Genomic DNA, 17186 nt, shown 5'->3' on the forward strand with positions numbered 1-17186 from the left:
GTCCTTTCTGTTAGTATTCTTAATCCACTTCTGACGAATGTCTTGGTCTTCTGCACGGCCAGGGAATCTATGTGAACTGTATGGTCTCAGACAGGGGCAATCTTCATGAGAGGCTTGTGTATTTCGCATTCAGTCTTTTTCCAAACTTGAAGTTTGCCACTACTGTTGGAGCAGCCGATAACTGCACAGCTTCTTCCCGACTTCCTAGACACCGTTGTCTAATGTAACGTTGAATAATGTTAAAAAGATAAAAGTAGAAAATTGTACACTTCTTAGCACAGCTTGCATTCAAATGCGTGCGTATTGTAGGGAAGGGCCACCGCAGTAATGGCGACTTGTTAACTTCCGGTACTTCGCCGGATTAGTCAATACTTGAGGGGAACCTCACTGACTACAATCATTCCCTAGTCCTTAAACTTAACCATCATAACTACATGCCTAACCTTAACCCTTACCCTAATCATAACCCTAAACCATGGGTGAGCAATCTTATCCAGAAAGGGCTGGTGTGGGTGCAGGTTTTTGTTCCAACCAAGCAGTTACACACCTGATCCCACTAATCAATTAGTATGGTCTTTGCTGAGGAACTTAAGAGACACAGGTGTGTAATTGGTTGGTTGGAACAAAAACCTTCAATGGCCCTTTCTGGATAAGATTACCCACCCGTGCAACCCAAGTCCTAACCCTAAACTCAAGACCTAACCCTAAACCCAAATCATAACCCTAAACCCAAGTCCTAACACTAAAATAGACCGTTTCCCTCATGGGGACCCATAAAAGGTCCCCACATGGTACGTGGTTTCGGGTTACTCTCTCTCCCTTACACACACATACACAGATTAACATTTAATGATGGTCTTAACCCAGCCCACGCTCCCCGTTAGTAGATGAACCACACACACTGGCTGCATTGCATAAGCTTTTCTTGTTGTTGTATGTATCATATTTGTTGTATTGATTGTGAATGATTTTTGTGGATTTAAAAATGTGCAAGTGTACGGTGAAAGCAACAGGAACTTGTAAACAGTATTATATCTCACAACGTTTTCTGATTGGCTGCAAGTCTCCATTTGACATTATGGCTTAACTGGTGGGTTAATTGTGAAGTATTCAAAATGGAAATGCTTTCGAGTGAGGAGTCACTTATAGCTCATTGTGCTTCTTCTTCTGTTGACGCTGACGAATCATTTCGGGGATGGTTTGAGTCAGGAAGATGAAACGATCCTTCTTCAGGTGTTGACCAGGGACTTGCTTCAACCCAATGGACAGGTAGTCTTCTTCTGCTCCATACTGTGGCCAGTGGACCAAGCCAGCCCCGTTAGGAGACCTACGGGCACACTGTTATTCACCTATTAATTCATCTCTCTTCTAAAGCGACTGTAATGAGGGTAAATTCCTACCCTGTGCGAGCGAAGTTGCCCCAATAGCTCATCACGATTCTGCTATGGTGTTCCTCCTCTTCTGTGCACAAACCTAAAATGGTGATAAATTGAGGTCAGGTTTTGATTGGAGGAGTGCTTAAATCACACACTCATTCATTCATCTTCAGCAGCTTCTCCGGGGTTAGGTCACAGTGGCAGCAAGCTAAGTAGGGCACTCTAGATGCCCCTCTCCCCAGCAACGCCCTCCAGCTCCTCCTGGGGGATCCCAAGGCGTTCCCAGGCCAGATTGGACATGCAGTTCCTCCAGCGATTTCTGGTTCTACCCTGGGGTCTTCTCCCCGTTGGACATGCCCGGAAAACCTCCAAAGGAAGGCGCCCAGGAGGCATCCTAATCAGATGCCCGAACCACTGCAGCTGGCTCCTTTCGATGCGAAGGAGCAGCAGCTCTACTCCGAGCTCCCTCTGGATGAACAAGCTCCTCACCCTAAGACTGAGCCCGGACATCCTACGGAGGAAAATAATTTCAGCCAGACCATTGTGGTGAAGAGGGAGCTGAACCGGAAGGCAAAGCTCTCAGTTTACCAGTCAATCTTCGTTCCAACCCTCAACTATGCTCATGAGCTTTGGGTAGAGACTGAAAGGGTGAGATTGGATACAAGCAGCTGAAAATCACACACTCCTCCATTGTTATCAAAGTTATTATCAAAGTTACTTACTTACCTGTGATTTTGACATGGTTAGTGGTGAAGCAGAATCCTAATACTGCAAGGAGTTCATCTCCATGGTCAGACTTAACAAAGCTCGGCCTTTTCTCCTGCAGGAATTTCACCGAGTGTTGGTACTCATATAGAAACATAGCGGCACCTGCGTCTAGTCAGACAAATGCATGTAACGGGTCTCAATTTATGTACGTATATGGGTGCAAAGATGTGACTATAATCTTGTTAAAGCACTTGAAAGTTTTCCTCTAAGATTACCTCTGTGGATATTTGCAATTCTAATGGCTGGAATGGTGAACATTATGTCTCCAATCAGCTCAGTGAACCCATTTCTAACCTCCACACGATCTCCAGAGGTTCCCAGATATACATCTGCAACCACCTCTTTGACATCTTCATCTTTAGGCTGAAGGATAGAAAGAAGATATCAAATCTCTACGAAACAGAGTAACCATCCATCCATCTATCCATTATCCGAATCACTTATCCTGCTCTCAGGGTCGTGGGGATGCTGGAGCCTATCCCAGCAGTCATTGGGCAGCAGGCGGGGAGATCCCCTGTACAGGCCACCAGGCCATCACACAGGGCCCACACACACACACCTAGGAACAATTTAGTAATGCCGATTCACCTGACCTACATGTCTTTGGACGGTGGGAGGAAACCAGAGCGCGCGGAGGAAATGACCCGGGATGACCCTCAAGGTTGGACTACCCAGGGGCTTGAACCCAGGACCTTCTTGCTGTGACGCGACCGCGCTAACCACTGCGGCACCGTGCCACCACCATGCCCCACAGACTAACTAAAGTATCATAAATCCATGAAACGTGTGAGAGTGTTTTTCTTACGTCAGGGAAAAATATGGCTAGACTTGTCATCGCATCGTTCCGGTCCATTCCTTCTGTCCAGTTTGGAGGAGCAAAGAACTAAGGAAAAAGGACACCGAATTATCCGTTTTGTTCAGGTTTTTGTTTTGGTAAATTTAAGACAAACCACAGTGAGAGTGACAGAATTTCACTTTCATACTTACACTAGGGAGTAACCAACCCCCTTCGTCGTTATTAACCCCTGTTATGAAAGGAATGTTGAGAATCTCATGGTTTTTGAGGAGCTCATCCACGGGTTTTTTCAGCAGCTGTCCATCAGCACTAACCTGAAATCTCAGCGTTGGGTCCTTACAGGGGGGACAAAGAAATACACAATCTGTCATGCATGGAAACCTTTCATGAAGAAAGAGTTGGGCAAAAATCTTTACTGACAAATCCTGATAGCAACGTGCAGCACAACAAAAATATTCCTGAAAATAAAGCCACGAAAGTTGATATTTCAATGGAATCTCATCACGGACGAAATGTTTTCAACCAGTCTTGTCAGTTTACGAGCACAGCCTGGCTGTTTGTGCACATCTCACCTGCACTAGAGTCAGCACAGCATCATTATCCAACTGTCTCATGCAGTCAGCAATCTCTTTTGTGCTTGTGATACCACAGCCAGACTTATTGGCTGCCATCTGAGAATAGATATTTGAGAATAATCAACAGTTTAAAGAAGAAACGATAGAAATTTGTTCAAATGTAATGGACCACATATTGTATACAATTTTTGTAACACGTGCATATATATATATATATATATATATATATATATATATATATATATATATATATATATATATATATATATAAAATCCAGTGAGTCAAGTACAAGCCTGTTTCATGCCATAAGCAATCATCAGCTGTCAATAAAGCTACACGGGAAAGAGCATACCGTTTACTGCCTCATCGTGCACATCACATGCACAACGTCCGATGGGGAAGGGAGAGGTGTGACGTTCAAAAATTCAAAAACGTGATCGCTAACCGTCTTAATTTTTTTTTGGGGGGGGGGGGTTGGTATTTGTTTATTGGCATGATTTATTTATAATTACAAAATAGGTGCTTATATTTATGTCTGCACCTGCTGGCCAATTCATTCCTGTTATTCAATTTGGACATTTCTGGTTTGCAGAGGATAAAATATGTGTCAGTTAGACATAGATTGCACATTTTACTACTGGTTGAGTATGTTTTGTTCTTTGAGAGGATTTTCCTGATGGTTGAATAATTATTGTTTCTGTCTGCCAATGACCAAATATAAGGGCTTAAATGTGACATTCTTTAAACGGTTGTTTCTAAACTGCACATGTGCATTAAACCCCTTTTTGAATGTTCCCTCTGTTAGACCCACATATGATGTATTGAGAAGGTCGGCGGATTCGCAAAATATCCTCAAACAATGGGCTAAAAATCACAATTGAAGCAAACAAAAAACAAATGGACTTCTGGACATCTCAATGGACCTTAGGAACGGCACGTACAAGCCATACATGAAGCCCAACAACACGCTGCAGTATGTCCACAGAGAAAGCAACCACCCACCCTCCATTTTGAAGACCATCCCAGAGAGCATTAATAGAAGACTCTCAAAATTGTCATCTAGTGAGTCCATTTCAGTGAAGCTGCACCCCCATACGAAGATGCATTACAAAAGAGCGGCTACAATTTTAAGCCCAAGTACAACCCACCATTAGACACTGACTGCCAGCAAACCAACAAACGTAGCAGAACACGAAACGTCACCTGGTACAACCCGCCCTACAGTGACACCGTGGCCACAAATATTGGTAAGCAGTTTTTTTAAACTTTTCTTTACCCCGGACCATCAACTGAGGAAGATATTCAATAAGAACACCATCAAAATTAGTTACAGCTGCATGCCTAACATTCAACACATAATATCGTCCCACAACACAAGAATCATCAACAAATCAATAACACCATCAAAACCGGACACCCCCAACTGCAACTGCCATGTGAACGACTCATAAAATGCCAGACGAAAGGAGTTATCTACTAAGCTACGACCCAGACCCTTTAGTCGACTGGTTAAACGTTGTCGCCCGTGGTGCAGGAGATACGGGTTTGCGTCCCATTTGTAATATATTAAGGTAGATGTAGCGAAAAAAAAACTTTCACTCATAGCAGTACAAGTCTGTTTCCTGCGTCGCGCACTCATCAGCTTCCAACTTGGCTGTCAATCAGCTGATGATTGCTTATGGCCTGAAACAGGCTTGTACTGTCCATTAAATTTATTTACTTGAATCACTGGATTATCCGACCATTCATCCATTATCCCAACCGCTTATCCTGCTCTCAGGGTCGTGGGGATACTGGAGCTTATCCCAGGAGTCACTGGGCGGCAGGCGGGGAGACACTCTGGACAGGCCACCAGTCCATCACACACATCTAGGGACAATTTAGTACGGCCGATTCACCTGACCTACATGTCTTTGGACTGTGGGAGGAAACCAGAGCACCTGGAGGAAACCCACGCAGACATGGGGAGAACATGCAAACTCCACACAGAGGACGACCTCCAAGGTTGGAGTACTCTGGGGCACGAACCCAGGACCTTCTCGCTGTGAGGCAACCGCGCTAATCACTGCGCCACCTTGCTGTTCGCAGGCTAACTAAGTGCAACTGCCTCTGTGCATCAACATAACATCACTGGATTTCATATATATATATATATATATATATATATATATATACACATACAGACACACACACACACACACACACAAATTTTAAATTTTTACACCAAAAAATGAATCACTAATGGGTTCCTTGACAGTTGCTATACAAAACTAAGTTGTTGATAATAACCTGAGCCATAGGCAGAGGATCCTTTGTGTAGAGTAAGTCCATTGCAGCAGTGCCACTCTCAGCAATTGCTTTGTGAAATAGACCAACAGACAACGGTGAGAGGAGCTGGTAATTCAAGCAAAAATAAATAAAAGATTCTGTGTAGTAACTTCACATTATTGTAAACTATTGCCAAAATGTGTTTTTGTAACTTGCCTGTGAGTATTCAAACACAGTTTGTGTGTGGACTGATTCTCACCAGGATGGATACGCTCGTTCCTCCTGCAGACTCCCCGAATATGGTGACGGAATCTTGGTCTCCTCCGAAGTTGTGACTGTGCTTCTGGACCCACCGCAGGGCTTCCACCTGGTCCAGCAGGCCAAGGTTCCCCGGTATGTGCTCATCTCCAGTACTGGATAGAAAACACAACAGTCTTAAAACAAGCCAACAGTGTAGCAAATAGACACCAATAAACTGGGGTCTGTTTCAAAACTACTGAAACATCATTAAATATCATTTACAACTGCATGTAATGACTCGAGCCTATCAACCTGAGAAACCCAAGTGGTCCTAAACGGTACTGGAGCAGAACCACGACGGCATCCTGGTAAGCAGCCAAGGCAGAGCCATCATACAGTGATGCTGCACCACTTGTTAGTCCCCCACCATGAATCCAAACCATTGACCTTCAAAAGAACGATTTTCCATGAAGCACATTTAAAAAGAAAAATGAATGATCATTCTTAATAAGATGACTTGCCCTAAAACCAGCAAAGCGGACTTGACTAACCTGACAAGGCCCTGGTCTGATTAAGAATTAAAAATAATAATAATTGTGGTTCTGTCATCCTCCTAACCTGCCATCCATTGTGACATAGTGACTTCAATGTAGGGCCAGTGCCAGGCTGACGGGCGTCAATAAGAGCAGCAGGGTTGGGCATCGAGAACCGCTTTCAAAATTCTGATTCCAAAGGACCTGCGAACAATTTCAAACGTCGATTCAGCCTATCAGTTCCTACCTACATCTGACTCGCGCTAAAGTTACTTTCCGGTTCCGTGGCGGCGGCACGCAGCTTCCGTAGTTTCCGCTTCCGCAAGTTAACCGCGCGCCATCGTGGACCACAGCGAGCGTCGGTCGAAAGCGTGGCTTCATTTTCCCTTGAGAAATGAAGGGTCGCCACGGGGCAACGCGCCTGTGGCTGCACAACAAATATGGCCGAACACCTCCGCCACACGGTGTACAGAGGAACCAGTGTACCGGGTTGGACACGTTGCGCCGGTCTCCATCTCCAGTCTCGGCGTCCTCTTCAGCAACCCTGAGCAGACAGAGAGCAGCACCTCGTCGCGACTGCGTAGGTGAACATTAATAATGATTATAATTAATTAATAATAATAATTAATAACGTTCGTCTTGTTCGCAACAGCAAACAACTTATACACGAGCGACTTGCTATGAACTGTATGCAAATACTGACGTGTGTTTTCGTTGCTGAGCGATCGCGTATCCAGCGCGAGAAGGCAGGTGTAATGTATGGACTCTCCTGCTGTGACGGTACCGCGTGCGCGTAAGTGCAGTTGTCGCGGGATTTGTGGTCCGTGACGTCAACAGAAAGTCTGTTGGCGTGTTATATATATATGGTGGTCAAGCGGCTCATTAAAGGCTCCCGAGAGCTCAGACTTTGGGGTGTGTGTGTTCTTCTTATTAGTTAGATGTCAGACAGACTTCACAGCAGATATGCTCAGTTTTCTGAACAAGAACTGTTTCTGAATTAAGGAGTTCAATACCTGGTAGTCCGGACCAGGTTGTGACTATGTCTTTATTTCTTCATCTTCATGTATGAAGACAGTTGTTGTAAATGTAAATATAAGAACGAGACATTCACAGGAATGATCCGTTCTTAAAACAGAATGGCTTGTATGAAGTTGTTTTAAAATACATTTCCTTCTGTGAAAGAAGCATTTGACCTGTTTTGACCCCGTCTCTCAAAGAACCGGAATGGAGAATCGTTAAGAGTCGGAATCAGAATCGTTAAAATCCAAACGATGCCCAACCCTAAAGAACACCCAGATTCATTTCAATATGAAAACGCCCCCACCGGCAGCATCGAGACTCGAGGTGGTTTATCTCTGCTTGGGTGCAAATTCGAAGAACGGTGTTTATTCCAGGGCGTTGACCTGCTCCTTCCTATGCGCCTACATATTTCCTATGGCGGAAAAAAAGAGGTTTGCTGATTTTACAGAGCAGTGGTAAACATGGTGCCTTTCATACTGGATGGGAATCTGCTGATGCTTGTGGCGCTTGACTCAAGTCATTCAACTCGCTGCTCTGCTTCTGTGCCGTGAGTGCTGGCCCTTAGTGGTAAAATGTAGCCACTAACATTCCTATAGGAAATAGGCACCCTTTCCAGGTATCAAAGAAATGAATAAGTGTATATGTAGCGAAATCGGGGGGCAGCCGGGACGCGAACCCGTGTCTCCCACACCATGGGCGACTACGTTAACTAGTCGACTAAAGGGTCCGACGCGTTAGCCAAGGGCTAGCAAGTCTAGTCATCCGTGGTCATTACATATAGCTAATCATTAACAATAATCTTGAGAAGAGTCTGAAACTCAATAAATCATCAAAATCCCTACATGACATGGGACTCTTACTGGGAGTTTGGCATCTTTGGAAGCTTTTGCAGGTTTGTAAATGTTGAGATAAAGGCAGTCTTCTGAAATGTCAGGCATAGCAACAGTTAGGCCAAATGCATCCATCAGATCCACAAGTAGCTGTTTATACTGAGTGCACCTGTAAAGGAAAAGATCATGTATAATGGTTAATGTAAGGCATAGGAGAGGACCAAGTAAACACCTGCAGTGCATTAACGCCTTATTTAAGATCTTAGCTTGAATATGTTAAGATTTTCATTGAGAGTGACGAAGAAGGACAGGATTAGGAATGAGTGCATTAGAGGGACAGCTCAGGTCGGACGGTTTGGAGACAAAGCAAGAGAGACAAGATTGAGATGGTTTGGACATGTGTGGAGGAGAGATTCTGGGTATATTGGGAGAAGGACGCTGAATATGGAGCTGCCAGGGAAGAGAAAAAGAGGAAGGCCAAAGAGGAGGTTTATGGATGTGGTGAGGGAGGACATGCAAGTGGCTGGTGTGACATAGGAAGACGCAGAGGACAGGGGACAGGAAGAAATGGAAACGGATGATCTGCTGTGGCGACCCCTAACGAGAGCAGCTGAAAGTAGTAGTAGTAGTAGTGCATAAACGCCTTACATATGTGGTTGCTGGGTAGCATCCCTCACACCTTCCCATCCCTCAGAGGGTCTGGGTGGGGCCAGTCTCAGGGGACCTACAGGTGGCTCGGCAAAAGGTACTCCAAGGAAGGCATGGACCCCAATCTCCTTCCCCTTTACGCTTAAATACTGACCTCTCAGACTTCCTTGCTTTGTGTGGACCACAGGTGGTGTTAACACATTAAGACTGAGTTAATGGAATAATGCAAATGGCCAAACCGGAAGTTATTCTCCGAAGATGTTTGTAGTAATTTAAAGCTGAATCGAAATCAGTATTCATTTTCATATCTAAAAACTTTGAATATGGCATAATAAAATGTTCGGCTACAAGTTTTAAAGGCTGTGGGAGTGGTCTAGTCCTTATTGATGTTCATGAGTATCAGGCTGACAATGACGATGGACACACAAAGCAGACTGACACAGGCAGTAAAAGTTCCAAAAAGGTTTAATCAGGCAAAAGGGTCGGTACACGGGAATCAATCAGATCAGGCAGAGGTATCAAAAAATGCAGGCAAAAGGCAGAGTAACAGGGCGTCCGGGTAGCGTGGTGGTCTATTCCAGTGCCTACCAACACAGGGATCGCCGGTTCGAATCCCCGTGTTACCTCCGGCTTGGTCGGGTGTCCCTACAGACACAACTGACCGTGTCTGCGGGTGGGAAGCCGGATGTGGGTATGTGTTCTGGTCACTGCACTAGCGCCTCCTCTGGTCAGTCGGGGCCCCTGTTCAGGTGGGAGGGGGAACTGGGGGGAATAGTGTGATCCTGCCATGTGCTACATCCTCCTGGTGAAACTCCTCGCTGTCAGGTGAAAAGAAGTGGCTGGCGACTCCACATGTATCGGAGGAGGCATGTGGTAGTCTGCAGCCCTCCCCGGATCAACAGAGGGGGTGGATCAGCGACCGAGACAGCTCGGAAGGGTCGGAAGGGTGGGGTAATTGGCCAATTACAACTGGGGAGAAAAAAAGGGGGGGGTCACAAAACAAAAACAAAACGGCAAAGTAACGAAAAACAGGCAGTGGTGAAAACCGTCACTGGGAAGACAAGAAACTACAGCTGGAACGCTCCCACGGGAGTAAAGACGAACTGGCAACATGAGGGAGACAACACATGGCTTAAACACAACACATGGGGGAGACAATGACACACAGGTGGAACACATGAGGGCGGGACCGGTAATCACACAGGGCGGAAACTTGACAGGAAGAGACGTCTAAAACGAGAGACAAACATGAATAGGAAAATAAAACCGGAAACACTGGGAAATATGAAAAACACACAGCGTGACCTGGGATCTGCAGCGGGTCATGACGATGACCTGCGGTGTTTCATACGTCGATGATTTTATAGGCTGTGTGCAAAGTAATGAATGTGTCTGAGGACATTTAGAGTACCAGAACAAATACGCTGAACAAGGGGGAAAGAAAAGACTGAATTCTACCTTTAACACCTTTCCCCCCAGTGGAGAGCGATAGTAGAACATGTATCTGGAAGAAACAGGTGATTGAAGAAATATTTGTGTTTCAATTTCAGTCCGAATTTAGATTTATTTTACCAGTGCAGTTGAGTCACTGCAGCACAATCAACTCACTTCCATAATTTTCGCCTTGTTTTTGCACATTCAAATATTTATTAGTCTAGCAGTTGATAAGGACTGGCGGCCCGTCCAGGGTGTCTGCCCACCTGCCGGCCAATGACTGCTGGGATAGGCACCAGCATCCCCGCGACCCTGAGAGCAGGATAAGCGGTTTGGATAATGGATGGATGGATAGTTGATAAATGTTTGACTGTAGTAACCCTTATCAGTCCGACGGTTGATAAGGACTTCAGTTTGAAGGGTTGTAATCCCTGCGCACTTTGCTCCATGCAAATGCTGTTTCATCAGAGATAAACCCAGACTACATTGCCTTGCAGTTGTTTCCCAGTGGGTGTTTGAAGGCATAATATGAAACACTCCTGTCCCACAGGGTTGGACGTTACGTAACACTGGCCAGCACCTCTGCCCCAACAGGAAGCGAGTGCATCACGTGATCCCGCCATGCCAGCCGTCGCTATATTTCAATGGGGAAGCAAAATAGAGGAAATCAGGAATCAGGAACGTTTAATTTGTCATTTCCTGCACCTGCGTAAATGCAATGTGTTTGTCCACCTCTGTGTCTAAGTTGTTTTCGTTTGATGGCAGGGGGAGCTGGCGCTGGATCAGCTCGGAGAGCTTGGTCTGCTGGGTCCTGTGGGCCCAGGGACAACGGCCCTGCCCGGAGCATCGCCCAAAGAGGAAGCATCGAGGGCGGTCTGACAGGACGCGGAAGCGGGGCAGGATAAACCAGTGCTAGCCCATGCAAATGGGCAGTTCCGATAACACAGAGGGCGGTTTGGTGGTGGCCTTGCCTGGTGTTGACTGTTTTTGGCGTCGTTTTGTGGAGTGCAAGGAGGTGTGTCGAGGGTGTCTGGCTTGGAGAGCTGGCGTTGGATTGGCTAGGGGAGCCTGGTCTGCTGCGTCCGGTGGGCCCAAGGACCACGGCCCTGCCCGGAGCTGCGCCTGAAGAGGAAGCACCAAGGGCGGTCTGACAAGACGCGGAAGCGGGGCAGGCTAAGCTAACTGCTAGCCCATGCAGACCGGCAGTTCCGACAGTCATGCTGGCTGTCGTTCGCTCTCTTGGATAGTAAAAAAAAAATTGTTTGGATATGTTGGATATGTGTTTTTGTGGTTTTTTTGTTGTCATATCTTGTCATATCATATCCAGTGAAGAAGTCATATCCGGTTCTGCTGACAAAATCAATTGGTGATTTTAATCTGTGATTTAAAAAAATGCAAGGGGACGATAAGTTCGAGAAGGAAATATAGCTTGTTCTTTCAAAAGACAACCCTCAGATATCTTGAAGAATTTCCAAGAGAAATGTGTCGTTACATTGGCACTCTTTTGTTCTTTTTTCCACCTTCTTTTTTCAGTGTTGGTCATTATTTTCTTTTTTGTTTGTTTGTTCATGTTCTCAGAGAGCCAATATAATTTGCAGCATCTCTGTACCCCCCCCCCGCATGTCCGGCAAATACTTATGTCCGTTACCTTTCCATTCTCTATTAGTTCATGGATCCCCCCTTAAACAAGTCAGATAATTGTCAATAGACTGCTCCTTCCTCCTTCTAGTGCCTACTTTCTAAATTCCAACCGAACAAGAACCCAGACTAAGACACGAGTCTGTACTGCCGGAGCTTCCGTGTTTTTACAACGGATCCACGGACCAAGTATACCCAGCTGCAGCCGCAGCACGATGATCATCATCTTCATCTTCTTCTTCTGTATTAATGGCGAATCTTAACCAGATGGAGCATTATCTCCACCTACTGTTGCATTAAAGAGTCCTTATAGCCTCTCCACCAGTCCAGCACCCCTGAGAAAGGTGGAGATACACCCAAGGACATAATTTCTAGCGTTCCCCGCGAATACTGATTTCAGGACCATGCGCACAATTCCTTTTTGTTCCAACATAGCTTTCAGTATGAGTCTCTCTATTGCATATGAAATTCAGATTTGACCAGAAATGTAAAGTGCTTTGTGTGGCTGTTGCAGCTAGAAAAGTGCTATATAAAATGCAACTTGATTGATTGATTGATTGATTGATTGATTGATTGATTGATATGTTGGGCAAATAAAAAATACACGTTCCACTGTCTGCTTGGTGGCAGACATCACAGTTCCCAGTTTGATGTTTCCTGATGAGTTGCAATGAAGAGTTTAGTATGCCCTAATCTTAACCTGCTGATGATGTTCTGTTCTCTCCTGCTCTTCCCCAAGTCCTTTCTACTCCTACTTCCTGTTGGACCCGGTACATTGTTGTCCCATGAGTTCTGCCATTGGGCCTTGATTTTGTGTCTAATAAATGATGTTGTTTCCGCTTTACTGATTGATACTGACAGTTCTGCATGACTTGCTGTTAAGCTGGTTTTGGCCAGTTGAGCCGCTGTTTCATTTCCCCTAATACCTACATGAGCCGGTATCCACAAACACTGGACATCTATTCCCAACCTAGCAATCCTGTACAATAACTAATATTTCACACAAAACATCTTGTCGACAGTTTGAAGATGTGTTTTTGAAACTAATTAAGGCTGCACTGGAGTCTGGACAAATGTACTACATGGCCACACTCGCCTGGTTAGGTATAGGCATGCGGAGTGAGCGGGTTAGGGGTCGGGGTCGTGTAACACGCCTTTAGGCTAACAACAACAGTGGGTGGGTGTGTGTATGTGTGTGTGTGTGTGGGGGGGTCGTGTAGAAAAATTCTTCCGCAAAATATAGTCCGTGCACTTCTTTGATAATGCTCATTAAAAAACCTAAGCGGTGTAGAGACCAGCGGCATACAGTTTAAACGCCGTGTGCTGAAGATACAGATCCTGCATGCATTGCCTTCATATTGAAAGAATTTGGAAGCGGAGGTTAACGCTTAAGATTAATCAGTCACTTGGGGTAGAGGTGGTTTCAGCGGATGTGACGTAAGAGGGGTTGTGCAATAGAAAAGCACCGTTTGAATGAAGTCGGTGAAAAGTGATATGGGGATGAGCGCAGCCAGACCAGGACAGGTGGAACGGGTCTTTCCGGTTCCTGAGCGGACATGGCAGCACAGCTTTGCCCCTTGCTCGCTGTTTTATAACCCAAAGGGCAACAGAAACAGTCACGTTTTCTATCAGCAAACACGAAACACAGATTCCGATGACCGCACACGTGGGTTCAGGACGGGGTGACGTCATGGTTTTACTGGGGCTTCAGCAGCTTACAGGACGCTGGCAGAAGGAAACGGGTTATTTTAGCTGAGGCGACACAAACGACCAGCCCTTAGGAAGGGAGTGGGTTGCCATGGCTTCCGCGCTGATCCAAAAGGTGTGTGTGTGTTTTTATCGTAACGAGCAAACAAGCCTTTAAACGAGAGATTTGCATATCTGCGGATTAAACGTATGGAAATCTAGCGTTCAGCAGCTAGAAAGGTGAGACTAGAGGGGGGTTCGGTGGGCAGGTTGCCGTTACCACGAAACGGAATAGGGGGTCTTTGTTGGGAGCACCAAATGGGTCGGGCAAGGCGTTGTGGAGAGGCTTCTTACACCTGTCTAGAGGATTGGTAACAGCGCAGCGACCTGCTGGGAGTCTGATTAGCGGAGTCGGTCCACGTTAACGCCACGAAAATAAACTGCGCCAACTTGCCCTCTGAATGTGCGGCGGCGCGCAGAAACCAAACGCATAACGCCGCCAAGAGCGGCGCTGCGCTTCCGGCAGACATCTCTCCCGCGCGCCACTCCCGGCAACAAGCCGCCGACTTGCCACGCTTCGTCTCGAGACGACGGCTCGGCCGCTTGTGATTGGCTGGCGCGGATACGGGCCGGGGCTGTTACGAGCGTGTGGGGTATGAAGGCGCCATTGGGACAAAATGTAGTGAACAAGAAAGACGGGTTTCTGCCAGTTCACACACGTGACTTTCCAAACGGAACACCTCCTTCCTTTGCGTTGTGAAGCACATGGAGCAATATGTGCCAACCAACAGCTGTCAAAGCAAGGGATGCTTGCCATGGCTTTAATGTTTTTAAGTTAATTTACCGTCTCACACACACACACACACCTCTCTCTCTCACACACACACACACACACACACACACCTCTCTCACACACACACACACCTCTCTCACACACACACACACAGACACACACCTCTCTCTCTCTCTCTCTCTCACACACACACACACACACACATATGTATAGGGGGTCTTTGTTGGGAGCACCAAATGGGTCGGGCAAGGCGTGTGGAGAGGCTTCTTACACCTGTCTGGAGGATTGGTAACAGCGCAGCGACCTGCTGGGAGTCAGATTAGCGGAGTCGGTCCACGTTAACGCCACGAAAATAAACTGCGCCAATTTACCCTCTGAATGTGCGGCGGCGCGCAGAAACCAAACGCATAACTCGCGGGTTTTCCTCCTCCTCTGTCCTAGATGTGTATTTTATTTCTTTGTGTTTGACACTGCTCATAGTTGTATTATATCCATTATTCATATGTCTGCTTTTGTTATTATGCATGTTAACAGTTTGAAATAAAGATTTATTTAAAAAAAACATGCAACAGTTCGTCTCGAGGCGACTGCTCGGCCAATCACAAACGATGGATAATTTCCCCCTTTGTGATTGGCTGGCGCAGATACGGCGCATTGCTGTTACCAAGATGCACTTTAAGAGGCATCATCGGGACAGAATGTAGTCATCAATAAACATGTATTTCAAACCACTTCATCCATCCATCCATCATCCAATCCGCTTATCCTGCTCTCAGGGTCGCGGGGATGCTGGAGCCTATCCCAGCAGTCATTGGGCGGCAGGCGGGGAGACACCCTGGACAGGCCGCCAGGCCATCACAGGGGGGTTACAAATAATAAAGTCCAATAGGCCATGTTATGACCTACGTCTCGCATAGAATGCGCGCACATTTTGGCAGCAAAATCACGTGATCACAGTTTACCAACTGTAAAAGGGTGTATATGAAATGCCTGCAAGAGTGGCTAAACGTGACAGAGTGGCTTACCTAAGGTATCGTTTGGCCGGCGCCCCTCACCCAGGAAGTATATGTATTCAGACAGGAACCAACCAAATACCATTTGAACCAATATTTAATGGCTGCTGACAGGCACTCACAGACTGAAAACACTTTTATTTCATCATTATTTGCATTATACGACTAAATCATATTTAACATGTTTAAGTAGATTTTCATCTCTTGGTATGTGAAGGGGGCGGCGCCCCAGCACCCTGTACTGGCCAGCCGCCACTGGTGTTAATTTAAAAAATAGTGAAATAAACAGGCAAATACGAATTCAAAAATGCATGTTTATTAATGGATTGGCACATCCGTATATTGATACGTCTAATCATTTATTTATATCCATGTTTATCTATTCATTCGGAAGGATGGATGATTGGGATGAATAAATTGATCAATGAATGATATATTTTGCAGGGGCAGTTTTTGATAAATATGTTTGAGTCAAAACAATTAAGCTACCATGAGCACTTGGTGATCTTACACAAAGTCTCAATAACTGACTTTTAAGAAGCTTTGTGTCCTAGTCGGTGCACTAGCGCCTCCTCTGGTCAGTGGGGACTGGGGGCGCCTGTTCGGGGAGGGGGGGTGGGGACTGGGGTTAATAGCGTGATCCTCCCACGCGCTACGTCCTCCTCACTGTCGGGTGAAAAGATGCAGGATCGGAGGAAGTATGTGGTAGTCTGCAACCCTCCCCGGATCAGCAGAGGGGCTTGGAGAAGAGATTGGGACGGGTCGGAAGAGTGGGGTAATTGGCCGGATACTATCGACTCTGTGCATAACTGTAGTCCACTGACTTCCGGTCTCTACTGCATCGGTCATACCAGTTTCCTGTTTGTTGGCATGTGCTATTGTCAATGGCATATTTTTCGCGATGCCTGCAAGATTTACTATGGATAAATGTCAACGACATGCTCAGAACTGTCGACACACATTCACCTGCACCTACCAGCAAACGGGTGGAGAGTTTAAAACTTGCAACCCGTTTGCTGGCTCTGTGCCTTCTGCAGGATCTTGTCAGCTCGGTGGCCCTTGGCCGGATATTTCATTTGCAGGCTCTTAGGCGTAACCCTGCTTTGTCTGCACCTGAGGTAGACTCCCAGGTGGTTCCTGTGGTCTGCCATCTTTCGCGCCATTTGCTCATACTCAGGTACTACAAGTTTAATGCAATCCCCGCTGACATGAGGAGGTCAAAGCCAACGTATCTTTATTGTCCCTAGCAGGGGAAATCCGTTTGCAGCCAGTATAAAAACTCTCACAGAAAGACAAAACATACAAACACCAAGGCGGAATTGACAACTGGACATAGTGGACAAGGAGAACCAAAGTAGTTAAAATATGAAATATACAGACCAAGGACACAAGCAAACTGCAGACAACAGATGCATACTAGCTACTATTTAACAACTGGGTGGCAGTGGGGACAAAGGAAGCCCTTTACCCGGTTAGTGCTGCTTGCACTATCCCACCCTCTGCATCGTCCTTCACCTCTCCATGTCCCACCCTATCCCACCTCGCTCCCCTCTCCCCCGACGAGGTT

At 46.2% G+C, this 17186-nt stretch overlaps 1 protein-coding gene across 1 annotated transcript; it reads right to left on the reverse strand.

The window, feature by feature from the left end:
* Nucleotides 1-501: 501 nt before the first annotated feature.
* LOC130110646 (fatty acyl-CoA hydrolase precursor, medium chain-like) lies at nucleotides 502-16770 on the reverse strand. Its single transcript, XM_056277813.1, has 13 exons — nucleotides 16733-16770; nucleotides 9056-9262; nucleotides 8436-8576; nucleotides 6337-6468; nucleotides 6044-6197; nucleotides 5806-5910; nucleotides 3513-3611; nucleotides 3132-3275; nucleotides 2950-3027; nucleotides 2360-2507; nucleotides 2103-2252; nucleotides 1401-1473; nucleotides 502-1327 (listed from the first exon to the last, which is right to left on the reverse strand). The coding sequence occupies exons 1-13, from the start codon at nucleotides 16768-16770 to the stop codon at nucleotides 1144-1146; spliced, it is 1653 nt and encodes a 550-aa protein (XP_056133788.1). The 3' UTR covers nucleotides 502-1143.
* Nucleotides 16771-17186: the final 416 nt, after the last annotated feature.

This window comes from Lampris incognitus, chromosome 1 (assembly GCF_029633865.1).
Source record: "Lampris incognitus isolate fLamInc1 chromosome 1, fLamInc1.hap2, whole genome shotgun sequence".
In the NCBI taxonomy this organism is placed as follows: Eukaryota; Metazoa; Chordata; class Actinopteri; order Lampriformes; family Lampridae; genus Lampris; species Lampris incognitus.